At 29.0% G+C, this 15,627-nt stretch overlaps 1 protein-coding gene and 1 long non-coding RNA gene across 4 annotated transcripts; one reads left to right on the top strand and one right to left on the bottom strand.

The window, feature by feature from the left end:
* Positions 1 to 1,762: 1,762 nt before the first annotated feature.
* On the top strand, positions 1,763 to 4,785 carry LOC118027799 (uncharacterized). The gene is made up of 2 exons (XR_012168744.1): positions 1,763 to 2,306; positions 3,288 to 4,785. It is a non-coding gene; the product is annotated as an uncharacterized lncRNA (long non-coding RNA).
* Positions 4,786 to 4,914: 129 nt separating this feature from the next.
* LOC118027798 (protein CDI-like) lies at positions 4,915 to 6,628 on the bottom strand. Of its 3 annotated transcripts, none has more exons than XM_035031292.2 (2): positions 6,393 to 6,628; positions 4,915 to 5,962 (listed from the first exon to the last, which is right to left on the bottom strand). In XM_035031292.2, exon 2 carries the CDS (start codon positions 5,938 to 5,940, stop codon positions 5,179 to 5,181), a length of 762 nt encoding a protein of 253 aa, XP_034887183.1. In that variant the 5' UTR covers positions 5,941 to 5,962; positions 6,393 to 6,628; the 3' UTR covers positions 4,915 to 5,178. The 3 variants fall into 3 exon arrangements, with proteins under 3 accessions (XP_034887183.1, XP_034887184.1, XP_073262589.1); XM_035031293.2 differs by having other exon boundaries at positions 6,256 to 6,395; XM_073406488.1 differs by lacking the exon at positions 6,393 to 6,628 and having other exon boundaries at positions 4,915 to 6,386.
* Positions 6,629 to 15,627: the final 8,999 nt, after the last annotated feature.

Below are 15,627 nucleotides of genomic sequence, written 5' to 3'. Positions count from 1 at the left end.
GCTTTGATTATTGAACTTTATTTCTTTTCAATTATATCCTTGCGAATTATGTTGACATGTTTTTATCTATTGTTACATGTTCTCATCTGCCCGAATATTCCACAATTTTACATAATGAATTTGAGGTTGTACCTAAAACAAAAAATAAAAGATCAAAGATCAATGATCAAGAAAAAATGTACAATTTGGTCCCTTGGGTTTTACTTTTTCATATTTGGTCCTAGTTCTTTAAGATTTTTATGATTTAGTTCTTAAGATTTTTCTTGCATTTTAGTCCATAAATGTCTAGATAAAAGAGAGAAATCTCTCATATGGCAAAGTATAGCAACCAATAACAAATAATTTTGGCGTTTTTGAAGTTGTATATAAGAGAGAAACTTAACTTAGGTGGCTTTTGTATTCACTTATTCACAACAAGTAGAGCAAGATTTTTGTTTTTAATTTGGTTTGATTTTGAGTGTTTTGGACAATTAAAATGTGTTTTGTAGTTAGAAATGAGTGATTTAAAAGTCTATAAGATGTTTTTTTTGTCATGTTTTGGGGTCAAAACAAGGTTCAAATTAGGATTTTTTAGAGTTTAGGAACTTGAATTTTAATTTCCAGCAACTTGAGGTACTTTCAATGATTGAAAAATATTTGTTGTTTGTGCTATTTTAAAAAATATTTTTTGTTTTTTAATATTATGATAAGTTTAATTTAAGAAAAAAACATTTTTTAATGAAAAATATATGTTTTGTAAAACAAAAGGAAACCAATGAATAAGAAAAAGAAGTTTGGATTACAAAAATACATTTTTTATTCCTTATTTCAAGTCAATAATTTTATTTTATTTTGAAATTATATTTTAATTACATTCATTGTTTTATTCAATAAAATAAATAAAAAGGATATTTTTTAAAACAAAATATAAATATACAACAAGAAAAGATAATTTTGACTAAAAAATATGCTTTTCTCTAAATTTGAAGTCATTGTATTTCTTATGAATATTCATTTTTACTGTCATACAAATAAATAAATAAAATAAAAAAAATACACAAATATTTACATGAGCATCTATCTTTTGCTTCTTAAAATGAAGATTAAATTCCCAATTTAGTCTTTAACTAGTGTTAATAACTTTTTATATGATATATCAGTTTATATATTTTTTAATTTATTTTATAAAAAAATACAAACACTATTTTTTTTAATTCTTGAATGCTTCTTGTCTTTAATTACAAATTAGATTGGAATCATATCCACAATATAGCGCGGGGTAAACTAACTAGTTTAAGTGATAGGAAAAAGATGTTTTTGATAATCAAAAGAATACTATGAAGTTTTAACAATGTTTGTTTCAAATGTATTTTATTTTGATCTTATTTTCATTTATACTCGTAATTTTAAAATCTAACTCAAAGGTCGGTCCAAGATAAGGTTTTGGTCATAAATTGAAAGGGTCAAACCAGGTTGACTCTTATTTTATTTAAAACGACATCATTTTGACCTAAATAGGTTTTTTTTTTTTTTTAAAGGTTCTTGATTGGCTTTTACCTAAGTCCGGTAGGTATCAAGTCAACCTATATTTTTAACCGAGTTAGGGTAGGTCAAATCATTTCTTTATTTTTTAAAACTCAGATCGATCCAAGCTCCAGGTTAACGAAATCCTAAATTGACTCGCCAGGATGGTCTTGTTTTTATAACTAGGTATATACATATACCAATAAAAGTGTTGAGTCGATACTTAGGTACTAAGGTTCAAAAGGATTCACAACCAATGTCAAGTTCACCAACCATTTTGTCCTCTCAAAGTTTGTTAGGTTTCTTGAAACACATACATGGAGTGAAAATTGTAAATATAAAAAAAATTTAGGAGTCTCAAAAATCCTGTTATACAGATCTAAAGTTATTTAGAGTTTATGTGAAGATTACTTAAAGATCAGATGTTCTTTTCGACTTTGAATATTTGCTTCAAAACTGGGTTATTTCAACCCACAAGTTGTCTATATATCTGATCTCTAATGGTAATCCACACGAATCACCAGCTAAAAATCTCCTAAACCTTTTTCATTATAATTAACCATTAAATTGAGTTGATTATATGTTATAGGAAGCTTAGTTATCCTTTAAGCCTTAAGAAGAGAAAATAGAGGGAGAATAGCTTGTGATTGTTCTTTCTTTCTTTTTTCCAAACTCATAGCATAGTTGGCAGAGAGAGGTTCATAATCATATTAAAAATCTATACAAACATGTGTGTGCTTAGAGAGAAAATGAAAGTGTAGAGTGTTTTGGTGAGGGAAGTTTCAAAGAAAGAGAAGTAAGAGGTTTGTTCTTAATTCCATTACAATTAACCATTAAACTGAGTTTATTAGATGTAGTAAAAGTCTTAGTTATCCTTTAATTTCATCTTTGTTTCCTAAATTAGTAAAGGAAAATAAAAGCCTTAAAATTTATAATTAGTTGTATAGAAAAGAGGATGATAAAGTTAGTTGGAAATCGAAGGAGAAACTATTAATTAGGATGTAGTATTGTGTTGTTATTGCTTCAAGAATATAAATTGATCATGAAATTGTTAATTGGGGCATGCCTTTGTGTTGTTGTTGTTTTGTGAATATTAATTGATAATAAAATTGTTAATTAGAGCATGAATTTGTGTAAAATACGTGTTATAATGAGGAATCATATATAAAATCTTGGTTATAATGATTGTATATTAAATTGAGATGTGCTAAAACATTGCGATATGTTTTGGAGGGATGAGTTGTGAAATTTCTATGAATTTTATAAGTTGAGTTATTGCCCCCCAAGTGTTTGATAAAATGGTATACATGGATTTTCAAAGTTTAGACATTAAAATTCATTGATAAAAAGTTTAGATATTTAAACAATGAAATTCATTGACGAAAAGTTCAAACATTCGGTTTAGTTGATAAAATAGTTAGATATTGAATAGGATTATGTAAATGGTTGATGTAATGCGTAGATATTGAATCATATTATGAAAAATGGTTACATGTAATGTTTAGACATTAAATTGAAATATGGAATTAGTTGATGAAATGTTTGGACATTGAATTTGAATATGGAAAAAAGTTGACATACTTAGACATTAAATGAGATTGTGGAAATGAATGAATTGATAAGCAACAATGATCAAATGAATAAAAATTAATGAAATTTGTGAACAACAGTGGCATATCCATGAACTTTATTATGAAAGTGGAAAAATGATGTGAATGAGTAGTTGAGATAATGGTTGGAATAAATTTGGATACTAATTTAGATACCTTCTTGAATATTATAAGGGTGACGAACAGGAGCACAACAAGAGTACCAGGTAGATATTCGTCACCCTCTTTCTTTTATTTTAAAGAGTGTTTTTGTTTAATTATAAAAATATAAATACGATGTGAGTAAACAAATGAAGAATCGATGAAAAGTAAACAAGTAAAAAATCAATGAAAATAAGTGATTGAGAAATAAAGATGAGCAAGTTAATATGACGTTAATGTAAGGAATGATTATGAAAAATAATGAGTAAATGAAATATGAGCATGAAAATGATAAATAATGCAAATATGGAAACAATGAGTAAAATCAAATATGTTATATGAATGTGAAAATAATACCATATGAAATATGCTTTCAAGATGGATCTTCGGAACAGGAAAATGATACATATAAAATATGCATTTGGGATAGAATAATGTTATCAAATGGAATATTTATTTGGAGAGGGAAAATGATTTTTAAATTAATCGGTCGCAACGGTAGAGGTTATGATTTGAAATCAAACCTACTGTAATGATAGGATTTATATGAAAAAGGTTAAGCCAGCCACAATGATTGTTAATCTTTAGAAGGAGAAGAAAAATGTTTTTCAAGTAAAATCATGAGTTATTTGTGTGATGATGTTTTTTAAAAAAATAGATATTTTTCTTTGTTAATATTTTTTTTATTTTGTATTATTATGCTTTTCTGATTTCTTTTCCTATTTGAAGATAATAGTTTTTCTAATTTATTTTTTCTATTTAATATTATTGGGGTTTTAACTTTCTTCTGTATAAAAAATTGTAATAACTTTTTGGTAAGTGAGATAAATAAAAAATGATTTTTTTAAGAGTCTCTCCATAATTATAATGTTCTTAATCTTTAAGAATTTTGACTTGGAACAAACCCCGTTATCCTTTGCTTTTATCTGCATCACTTTTTATGGATGTGTTCAGCTTGTTTTCAAGGAAAGTTCTTTCACTTGAGGTTCCTGTGATGGGAAGGATTTCTATAATCCTGTGGGCAATCTGGTACTGCTGCAATCAAAGAGTGTTTCAGGACAAGTGCATAAATAACAATGACATTCTTGAGATTGCTGTGTCAAATCTCTCTTGATATTACCAGGAAGCTAACAAGAAGCTCAACTCATTTACTTCCGCTTCCTGCAATCAAGGGCTGTCTAGATGGCTGCCTCCTGCAGATGGTTTTATAAAGATCAATTCGGAGCAGCACACGTTGCTGTGGTTATCATCAAGGCAGAGATGTTATCTGTTCTGTTAAGAACTTCATGGTGCTCCTTTATGTATCAAGATTGCAAGGAAAGGAACAAGATTGTTTGCCCCGTTGTTGATAGAATTTCCAGCTTTATTCGACTTGGATTTTCAGGAAACAAGAATTCTGCAGGAAGCTATTGTATGTAAATCCCAAATATGATTCTCTTTGCAAGAGCTGGAACTTTCAGTAGTTTGCTTTTGTTTGTACTTGCATTAGCTGTTGTCCAAGGTTATATTGCTAACTGCCACTGTTTATGTCTCGTTTTGCCTTGTCTAGAGCTTCAAAGATCCAGCTATGGCTGAATGTGGTTATGGATCAAAATTATACAGAGAGTTCAATATCACCAAGAATTGAAACTAGTGTGTACGGTGATCTTCAACCCTAGAGTTGGAAAAAAAAAACTAGAACTTTCTTAAAAAATGCTCATAAATACATAGGAAAGCAGTTCCTGATATAAGAGGAGTTCAGGACAGATGATGCACTTGTACCAGCTCTGCTGCCAAGAAATACACACATGGTAGCATATGATAATACAGATTACAAATGAAGTAAGAATAACAGAGCACAAGAAGATAGGCCTCCTCATTAATTTTTGTTAAAAATAAATAAATAAAAAACAACTCCAGCTGATGAATGATATCTACTTTTGAATTATTTATTTGCTTCCTTCACGCACTCATCCTTCTCCTTCAACCACATTTCTGCAAACTCACAATGCTTCCAAGCCTCGAACCATGGGCCACCACGAGTATAATGTATTGCTTTAGGAAATGTTGTTGTGTCACCCTCCACAACTTTGTTATGACCCTCCAGGAAATTCCACACAAATGGGATGGAACCAATTTCTTCGTCCTCAAGCCATTGAAACCTATGAAGGAAAGCACCAGTTTGGGTACTTACAACCTCAGGCGTCAGAACCTTGTTCTTCGGATGCCCACAATTGTACAGCACCATGGAAGACCAGTTCTTCCTTGGATACACAGTTTGCACCGCCCCGTCCATTTTTGTGGTCTCTTTCGGAGCATAGTCATGATGCACACACATGATGGCATACTTATCATCAATCAAATCCCTCAATTCCTTAATGTCAGCTAAGTAGAGGAAATCACAATCAACAAACATTGCCCAACCATCATAGTTAGCCAAATGCGGGGTCAAGAAACGAGTAAAAGAGAACTCCGTGCTCTCAAGCCGGCCTCTCTCACGCCAATACAGGCCTTTCGTTCTAAGCTCTGATTGCACAATGGGGGTGATGTCAACGGGGATTGAGGATCGTTTCAAAATAGAATGGCGACAAACCTCATAGGCAACATCTTCAGATGGATCGTAACCCACAAATATCTTGAAGGGCTTGTCATTCGTAAAGCCTCCGTTGGAAGTCACTGGATGCACCTCCCCATTGGTCGCGGTCATGGTCACTCTAGCTGGCTCTGAACTGTGAATCATGATCGCAGATACGTGCAAAACAAACAAGCAAACAGTTTATAGCAGCAATTACAATTATTTAGACCAGGCAGGCAAATCACAGATCTGTGTAAAACACCAATCTAACAGTTCATGATAAAATTCATCTGCTCAGATTACACTTCGGAAACAAACAGAATAGGAGTATGGTTTTAGTCTATAATTATCAAAAGGGTGGCCGGATTAACCATAGGTAAAGAAGTCAAATCAAATCATAGAAACAAGAATAAAATTCAGTTGTTGGAGCTCAGTTGTATCACCCACATTTTGTCAATCAGTGATTAACAGAGAACCCAGGTCATTAAGTAATCATCTCAGCAAGCAGAACGAGACGTGTTTAACAGACAAGTCTCAAGAAAGAAGAACAAAATACATTGGGCCAGCAAGAGATTTGAGAGTACCTGGAGATCTTGAAAAAGAGAAGAGAATTAAATAGAAAGCGTGATCTGGGTTTGTAATGGACGTGAGAGGGAATCGAGTTCCTTTATATTCAATCTGTCTAAGATTAAGCGGTGGCTGTGAGCAAGAAACAGGGAGATTTATGGAGAGCCCACCGTTTTCTGAAATGCATATATTATTTAATTTTGAGATGAAAATGTTTAATTTTCGTTTTCTTTTCTGACTTTAACTTTATATCTTTTACTTCTCAAGTTATGGCTAATAATAACGAGTGAACGGAATGAGAAAGAGAGTTCCATTCCGTTTGGTTGAAAAGAAAAGTGGGAACAAAAATGAAAATTAAACATAGTTTTTTTTTCTCAATTAACAAAGGAATAGTTTTGTTTTTTAAATAATATGCTATTGTTATTCATTATATATTAATTATTTTTATTACTATTATTGTTTTAATCTCTACTATTACAACCACGATATATTTTTTTTTAAAAAAATAGATATATTACTGCTACCTCTACCTTCACCGTCTCACTTTTCTTTTACAACCATAACTTTTTATAGAGGTGGCATTAAATTTTTAAAATATATAATTTGTATTATGATATTATTAAAATTATTTTACCATCTACTTCTCCTCCATCAATACTACTATTATAATAACTTTTATTTTTTTTATTATCACCATCATTGATAAAATTATTTTACAATCATTATTTTTTGTATCTAAAAAATAGCAGTTAAATATTTGAATTTTATATCAATTTTCTAAACATAACATTAGAATTAAAAATATCAAACCAATTCCTTCATTTTCATTTTGATTCTCTCGTTCCGGTAATGGACATTAAAAAAAAAAAAAAAAAAACTAAAAGTCATCACACTTTTATTGCATTCACACTTAATTTACTTTACTGTGGATTCATATATAAATTTGTCATTTTCCCCTCACACAACAACATTTAGCTTAATTAGAAGGGTAATTCATTTTTTTCCTTGAGATACAAATGTCATTACCAAATTAATAAGGAGGCATAATGATAAGCTCATAGTCTCATACTTTTGTTGTATAGTAAAATATATTAAAAATAATATTTTTTATTTTTTAAAAATTATTTTTGATATTAACATATCAAAATGATATGAAAACATCAAAAATATATAAATTTAAAATAAAAAATAATATTTTTTTTTCAAAACAGTGTCAAACACAATTAGAGATAATCATTTTCGGTTCGGTTCGGTTTTTATTAAAAAAATAACCAAATCAAATTTTTTTCTAAAAAACCAAAACCGAACCGAAACCAGAACCAATTTTTTTCTAAAAAAACAAAACCGAACCGAAACAGTTTCGGTTCGGTTTGGTTTTTAGAAAAAAATTGGTTCAAACCAATTTAGCTCGGTTTTTTTGGTTTTGGCTTAGTTTTTTTTGTTTGGCTTTGTTTTGGCTTGGTTTTTTTGTTTCGGTTCGGTTTTGGTTTTTTAGAAAAAAATTGGTTTTTAGCTCGGTTTTTTCGGTTTTGGCTTAGTTTTTTTTGTTTGGCTTTGTTTTGACTTGGTTTTTTCCGGTTTCAAACCAATCGGTTTTGGCTTAATTTTTTTCTTTGTTTTGGCTTGTTTTAGCTCGGTTTTTTTTATTTTAAATTTATAAAACCAAAACCAATCTAAACAATTAATTTAATCAATTTTTTTATATTTCAATTTTTTAATTATTTTTTTTTTCCAGTTTTCTTTGTTTTTTCCAGTTTTTTTCTAGTCCTGTACACTACTTAACTAGTCTACTACTAAACTAGCCTATCGCGCCTCACTTAACGGGAGAAGATTCTCAAGTAAGACCAACGGACAACGCAGCGAGGATGTCGGCCTTAATTAAAAGCTGGCGCTTGCCTTCTGCAGGACAGGAAACGGGAAGCACGTGTCGGCCACCGACACCAGTACACGTTTCGTATAAATGGTTTAGACAGCTGTGATGGTGACTGTTGGTGCAAAGGAAATAGGAAAGAGGAGGTTTTCTTAAATGATATATATATTAATAATCACCACAGATACGATGCGTGGAGTTGATGGTTTCTGATCCAGCATAATAAAATCTAGTGGATCGGTGTTCCGTGCTATACCACGTGCTCATCCAGAATCTTCATTGGAGCTCCAAATTAAAATGCGCCGCAGTTGTTTAGCGTGACTAATGTAAACTTAAAAAATAAAAAGAAATTCAAATATTAATAAAAATATATTTTTATTTTAAATATATTTTCAAGATAATATTTTTTTAAAAAAAATACTAAAATGATGGTACATCAAACTTGGATCAAATTAGATTAACTTATCAAACTTGTGAATATAAATCATGAACTTCACTGATTTTAATAACTTAATTTTTTTAACCTAAATTATATGAAATAAAATTAATTGCAAAATCAAGCACCAAGTCAATACTAGGATCTTTTTTCTGAGACTACGATAATCTTATAAAAGCATATTGAAATAAATTATGAAGTCTAATTTTAAATAATTATGTTTCTTTTTTAATCATTTTTTATTTAATAATATGATAGAAAACATATGCTCAAAAAAAAAAGCACCAATTCAATGCTGGTGTGTTTTTCTAAGATCGCGGCAATTCCTCCTAGGGGAATGAATCAAGAGAATTCAGAATCATAACTCTAGATTTTTGTTCATCATTCGTTGTAATAATATCTCAGGATTTGCAGCGATAATTTGATATATCGATTATATGACCATTAATTAAAATATATCTATGGTTAACTAATTGGCTGCTTGAGGAATAGTTGATGTCATATCTAATAAAAAAAAGATGTTATCCAAACTCATTTCAAGTAATTGTAGTAAAACCGCATCTTGACTCTTCGGCTTTTGTTAACTATAACAAAAATTGCAAAGTAAATCAAAATAAATCATGAAGCTTAATTTATAATAAATTTTTTTCAGAATAATTTTTTATTTAATAATATGATAGAAAAAATAGACTATTATAAAACTGAGCACTAACCAAACATTGTGATGTTTTTCAAGGCCATGATTTATATAAAAGAAGATGAAATAAATAAAAAGGTCCAATTCACTACAAACCCGATGTTAAAATAAGAAAATGAAAAAATGACTATAGATGAATCCTTAAAAAAACATCGAATAATAAATAACTATAAAAAAAATAAGCTATCATCATCATACTTGAAATGAGAAGAAAGAAAAACTTATTAAGGTATCATTGTCACTCCACTGTAGACATTACTTACCACTAGAAAAGTTCACAAAGATGGTTCAAATTTCACCGCAAAAGAATACACAACAACACCAAAGGAAGCTGCACATGCTACTAGAGCAATGACGTTGAAAGCACATAAAACAAACACATCATGAAATGAGCATATCATATCTATATTCAATTAATTAATTCTATTTAATTCAAGAATAATTTTTTAAAAAAAAATAAATTTAACAAAGAATGACAAATAAAAAAACTCAAGATAACTCAGTTAAATAAAAAAATAATAAAACAAATGACATACAAATCAAATAAAAAAAAAAAAACTCAATCTCCAATTAAACAAATATTGAATGATGTAATTGAAAAAATATTAGCTTACAAAAATTATTAAAAAAACACCTAGACAAACCTAAACGAATCTCTTAAAGCTGAGTTAATTTTCAAAACAAAATTGGTGAAATTCTAGATAAGAGCTCAATATAGAAGCTTAAACCCAAACCGATTTTATTGAAGTATGAAATTGGGGGGAAAATCAATTTAAAAAATTTATCAAAATAAAAATTTGATGGACAAAATTTAAAAAATGAAAAAAAAATTGAATTAAGATGAAATTGAAAAGAAAAATAGTTTTATAAATGATTTCATATAAAACAAACAATAATCAAAATAACAAGGACTAAATCAAAAGGAAAAAAAAATTGAAGAGTTGATTTGAGGAATTGGAGGGTAGAGTTTAAAAACAAAGAATGAGAGAGAAAAGAAGAAAATAAATTGGTAGTCAGTGTCAAAAAAAGTCCTTTGAGTACACGTATCGCTAATTCATGGAGAAACTATTGAGATAAATTTGACATTGCCGCAGAACCATGTTTTTGAACATTAAAATTAGCCACATGAGTCGTTCGAATATCGCAGAGCAACCATTTTATGTAATGCATGCATCAATTTTTTTTTTTAAAAAAAAATCATTTATTAAAATGCTAAGTTATCTTTAAGTAAACCTATAATAAATAAATAAAAAAAAACTAATAATGCAATGAAGAAAATGCTTTTTGACCCCATATATCAAGATTTAAAATTTAAGAATAATAAGGTTTTTTTTTTTTGTGTTTTTGAAAGTGAAATAATAAAACACCCCTTTGTTACAAATTAAAGGTTTTTTTTTCAAATAAAAACTACAATATTTATCTTATCCTGGGTCAATGCTAAAATACCAAAACGGTACTAATGCAAAACAATTTTAAACTCAAGTATTAGCATGTGAGTTTTTTTTTTTAATCTAATAGTTTGCATACTGAAACAAAAATCACAACGATTGTGCATTTTCGTGGGGTTACAAGAGAAAAACAAATTGCGAACAAGTAATAAAATAAAATTATTCTTTAGGTATGCTGACACGAAAATATATAATTACATTCATTGCATATATTACTTTTAGGTTAAAAGTGAAAAAGGCCTTCAACTGACTTAAAGTACAAAGGCCAGGCCACCCTCTGCACATAATCAGGGCATCTCTTGCCAGGAATTATGTAAGGTACTGTTACAGAGTCATTACAGATACTAGAGACAAGAAAAATAAGTAAAGAAATAAAAATAAAATTGTATTTAATAATGATATATAAGATAAAATAATAATTTTTTATATTTTATTTGGTCTGAATAAATAAGATATAAAAAAATATAAAAAAATTTTTTATATTTAATATATATTGTTATCAAACTTATATATTTTAAAAAATAATTAGATATTATATTTTTTATTTTAGTTTATATTAAATGTTAAAATTAATAGTATTATAATAACTTTAGTTATAAAATTATGATTGACTTGACTAGTTAATTCGGGACTAGACTCATCCAAGTTTTTTTAAAAAAAATAGAGAAAGGATGAACTCGACTCGATAAGGTTAAAAACCCAGGTCAACTTAGTATAAAGCATGGGTAAAAAAAACATTGACTTTTTTTAAAAAAGAATGGTCAAAACAAAATTGATTTGATTATTTTTAATTTTTTTTGGGTCAGCCAGATTAACTCTCTTGATCAGTGACCTAAATCTTGCCTTGGGTCAACTCCTGAGTCAAGTTTTAAAACTATAATAATAATTTTTACTCATATATTAACTCAGGTTAACTCCTATTAACTCATATAATTACTCAGGTTAACTTATGACCTAGGTCTTGCCTTGATTTACCACTGAATCGGGTTTTAAAACTATGATGATAATATTTTTTATTCTTAAATTGATCTAGGTCATCCTGAGCTGACCTTCATAACACGAGATTCAAGCCTTACCCCAGGTTAACTCCCGAATTGAGTTTTAAAACTATGATAATAACTATTTTTATTCTTATATTGACTCGAGTCAATGCTCAACCCTTAAATCGAGTTTAAAACTATGATAATAATTAATTTTATTTTTATACTGACTTAGGTTAACCCGAGTCAACCTGACTCGTGACCCGAGCCTTGACCAATGACCTGAGCTTTGCCTCAGATCATTATCCTTTAAGTAGGGATTTAAAACTATAATAATAATAATTATTATTTTTTACATGTCTTAGTTGAATAATTTTTAAATTGAGAGTTTTTTACTAGGTTATTTTAGTAATAAAAAATAATAAATATTGTTTCTAAAAACATGTCTTACCTATAATTCTTTTCTTATCTAAATTAAGAGATTGGTTTTGGGTTTAGACCTGAAATGGGCTTAAAATCCACCACTTGCCTCTATGGATCCATTGAGATCATGTTGATCCAACCTAACTTACTTGTAGTGTCGAGGAAGATGTTTCATAAATCAACATGATTATAGATGGATATTCACCAATTCAAATACTCGATAGTAAACATCCAAGGATGAGAGTAAAAAATGATAATCTAATCCTAAGTTGAGTTCTCGAATAAAAAAAAACAACTAATACATCACATATAAAAATAAAATACACGTTTGATGGAAACATGTATGTTTGCCCATTCAAATATCTTATAGTTAAAATCCAAGGATAAGAGCTAATAATGGGTATTCATATGTTTAGTTCTCAAATCAAAGACAACTTTATACATCACATTATGGATTAAAAAATAATATAAAAATGACACAACAAAGTACATAAATGTTTCTCAACCAATTCTTACATCTGATAGTCAACATTTAAGGATAGGAGCCAACAATGGGTCATCTGATCCTAGGTTGAGTTTTTAAATAAAAGACAATTGATATGCAAATACAAGCATAATCATATATGCATAAAATCTTTGCACCGATACCAAACCATTAAACCTTAGATTAACAAAACTTGAACTTGATCCTCACAACCCCATCATAGGTTATTAATTTCTGTCCTTATTCCACCTTAAACAATATCAATCTCTGATGGCTCATGCCTTGGGGTTGCCACACAACAACAAGAACCCATACTACATCAAATATTCATCAATATACAAAAATTAATAATGTTACCAATTATTCCAAAAATAAACATAAATTTATTCAGAATCTAGAATCAACCTTCAATTTGATTTGGGTTGATTTTTGGGGTTATTCAACTGCCTATGTGTGGTGATTTCGAGTAAGTTCACTCTTAGAAATGAATATTTGGGTTTGCATCATATGATTTATAGTTGGGTTGTTTCAGGTTGTTGGCTGCCAATCTATTTGGTTTGTTGGTTAGGTTGTAGTGGGGTTGAGTTTTGAAGTTGAAGGTGCTATGGTGGTTGTCGATGAAGGAAGAGAAAATAAATGGTAGATATAGAGTTTTAATGGCTTCTATTGCTACCACTAATGTTATGGTTGTTTGATAGCATTTAATGATGAAGGGAGATGACGAGAAGGACAATTGACTAGGTTTTATGACAATGAGTGTTTCTTTTTCTTTTTCTTTTCTTTTCTTTGCCTATTAATTATGTTATGTTTTGTAAGGTTTTCTCCTCATTTTATTTCCTTAGGGATTTATTCTTCTTGTTTTTTATTTTTTTTTTCTTTGTGTATATCCATTATTTATATTGTTAGGGTTTCTATAAGGAAAAATCAAAACAAAAATGGTTTTACATGATTTCCTCCTTGAATAAGAATCCCTTTTACAATTTGTTATAATATTATTTGAATTTCTATTTATTTGTCTTTTCCTCTTTTGTAGGATTTTCTATCATCTTAATTCCTTTTTTCTCTCTTGCTTTCCATTTTGCTCCTTAATATTTTATGATCGGACACCTCCTAATATATGCTAAAATTAGACTTGATTTGTTTTACATCTTGACCCAACAAGAACCTGACTTGAACAACTAAAGTTATACACCATGATCACTCTCATCCTATATTTATTGAAAGTCTTTCTAAACCTTTTAACCCTAAATATTGTCATTGGACCAACTACACTTCTTTAGCTTAGCATACAAACTTTTCTTTCTAAACACATCAATTACTTATCTTAAATGATCTATATGCTCATCTAATCCCTAACAATAAATCACTTTATCATTAAAATAAACAACTGCAAACATACCAATGAATGTACACAATATATGGTTCATCAATCTCATAAAAGTACTTGGAGCATTAGCAAGTCCAAAAAACGTGACTAACCACTCACACAAAATATATTTAGTTTTAAAAGCAACTTTTCTTTCATCATTTTTCTTTCATTCTAATATGATGATATCCACTTTTAAGATTAACTTTTAAAAACAAACAAGATCAATTCAATTTATCAAGCATATCATACTTTACTATTATGTTATTGACTGCTCTACAATTAAAACACATTATTAAAGCACTATATTTCTTAGGTACTAAAAGTACATAAACAACATATGGACGCACACTCTCTCAAATGTACCCTTTTGACATTAACTCCTCCTCTTGCCTTTGAAACTTCTTTGTTTCCCCATAACTACTTGTATAAACTTGTTTATTAGGAATATGTCAATTTGTTACTAGGTTAATTTGATGTTCTATTTGTAACATCCGCTTAGAGGGTTTACACTATTTCTCTTATATGTGACAATCCACTTATAATTTCATAAAAAAATACATCTTTAAATTCCAATAATAAAAAACACAAACACTAAGAACACATGAATCCAGTTTATTAGTGCTAAAGAATGCATCCTTATAAAAAAGTAAGATCATAGGCATGATAGAAAAATAAGCATGTGTAAGATCATTTTGTTTTGCATAAAAATTAAGTGTTTCTTCTCTTTTCCTACACAATCTTCTTTTCTCACCCTTTCTTCCTTCTCTCCATACCTAACCTTTACTTTTTCTATTTATTTTGGTTGAAGCCTTAAAACTTTTCTTTAATGGACAAAATTTTACCCTAGTTTGCTTTTTTTTACTTTCTTCGACTTCAATTGATCTTCATACACTTGTTTAAGTAATAATGGTGCAAGCATGTTTGTTATCTCATCCTTTTCTAGTGTATACCTATTTTTAAAATCATTATGCTTAACTTTCCTATCAAATTATCAATGTTTCCCTAACAATATGTGTGCAACATGCATAGAAACAACATCATACAAAACTTCATCATTATATCTCCCTATTGAGAATGAAATTAAAACTGTTTTAGTCACCCTAGCTTCTCCATGTTCATTTAATCATTGAAGCTTAGCAGAATGCTTAGTAGTAGTCAAGTTCAACGTTCTAACCAAAATTAGGTTAGCAACATTAATACAACTACATTTATTAATAATCATATTACATATTTTATTTTTTTATAGGGTATTTAGTATGAAAGATATTCTTTCTTTATTGCTAAACATCTTTTTTACTAACCTAAACATTCAAAGATCTCTATATAACCAAGGATTCACTATTAACAACATATTCAATATCACTAACATCTTCAAGTGTTGACATGCTTTCATATTCAAATTAATCTTTAGCTGACTCTACTGTTCCATCATCTCTACAGATCATAATCATTTTAATTAGACACTTTTATGCATAATGTTCAAGTCATGAAAATGCAATGTCTAGCAATTCTTTCATTCTTACAGAACTCATTAAATTCACTTTA

The sequence above is a fragment of the Populus alba genome, chromosome 19 (genome assembly GCF_005239225.2).
Source record: "Populus alba chromosome 19, ASM523922v2, whole genome shotgun sequence".
Classification (NCBI taxonomy): Eukaryota; Viridiplantae; Streptophyta; class Magnoliopsida; order Malpighiales; family Salicaceae; genus Populus; species Populus alba.
This window is presented reverse-complemented; position numbering and strand designations above follow the sequence as displayed.

Bases quoted from the DNA above. Each gene is read 5' to 3' on its own strand.
- LOC118027798 (XM_073406488.1), bottom strand. From the start codon at position 5,973: ATGATTCACAGTTCAGAGCCAGCTAGAGTGACCATGACCGCGACCAAT.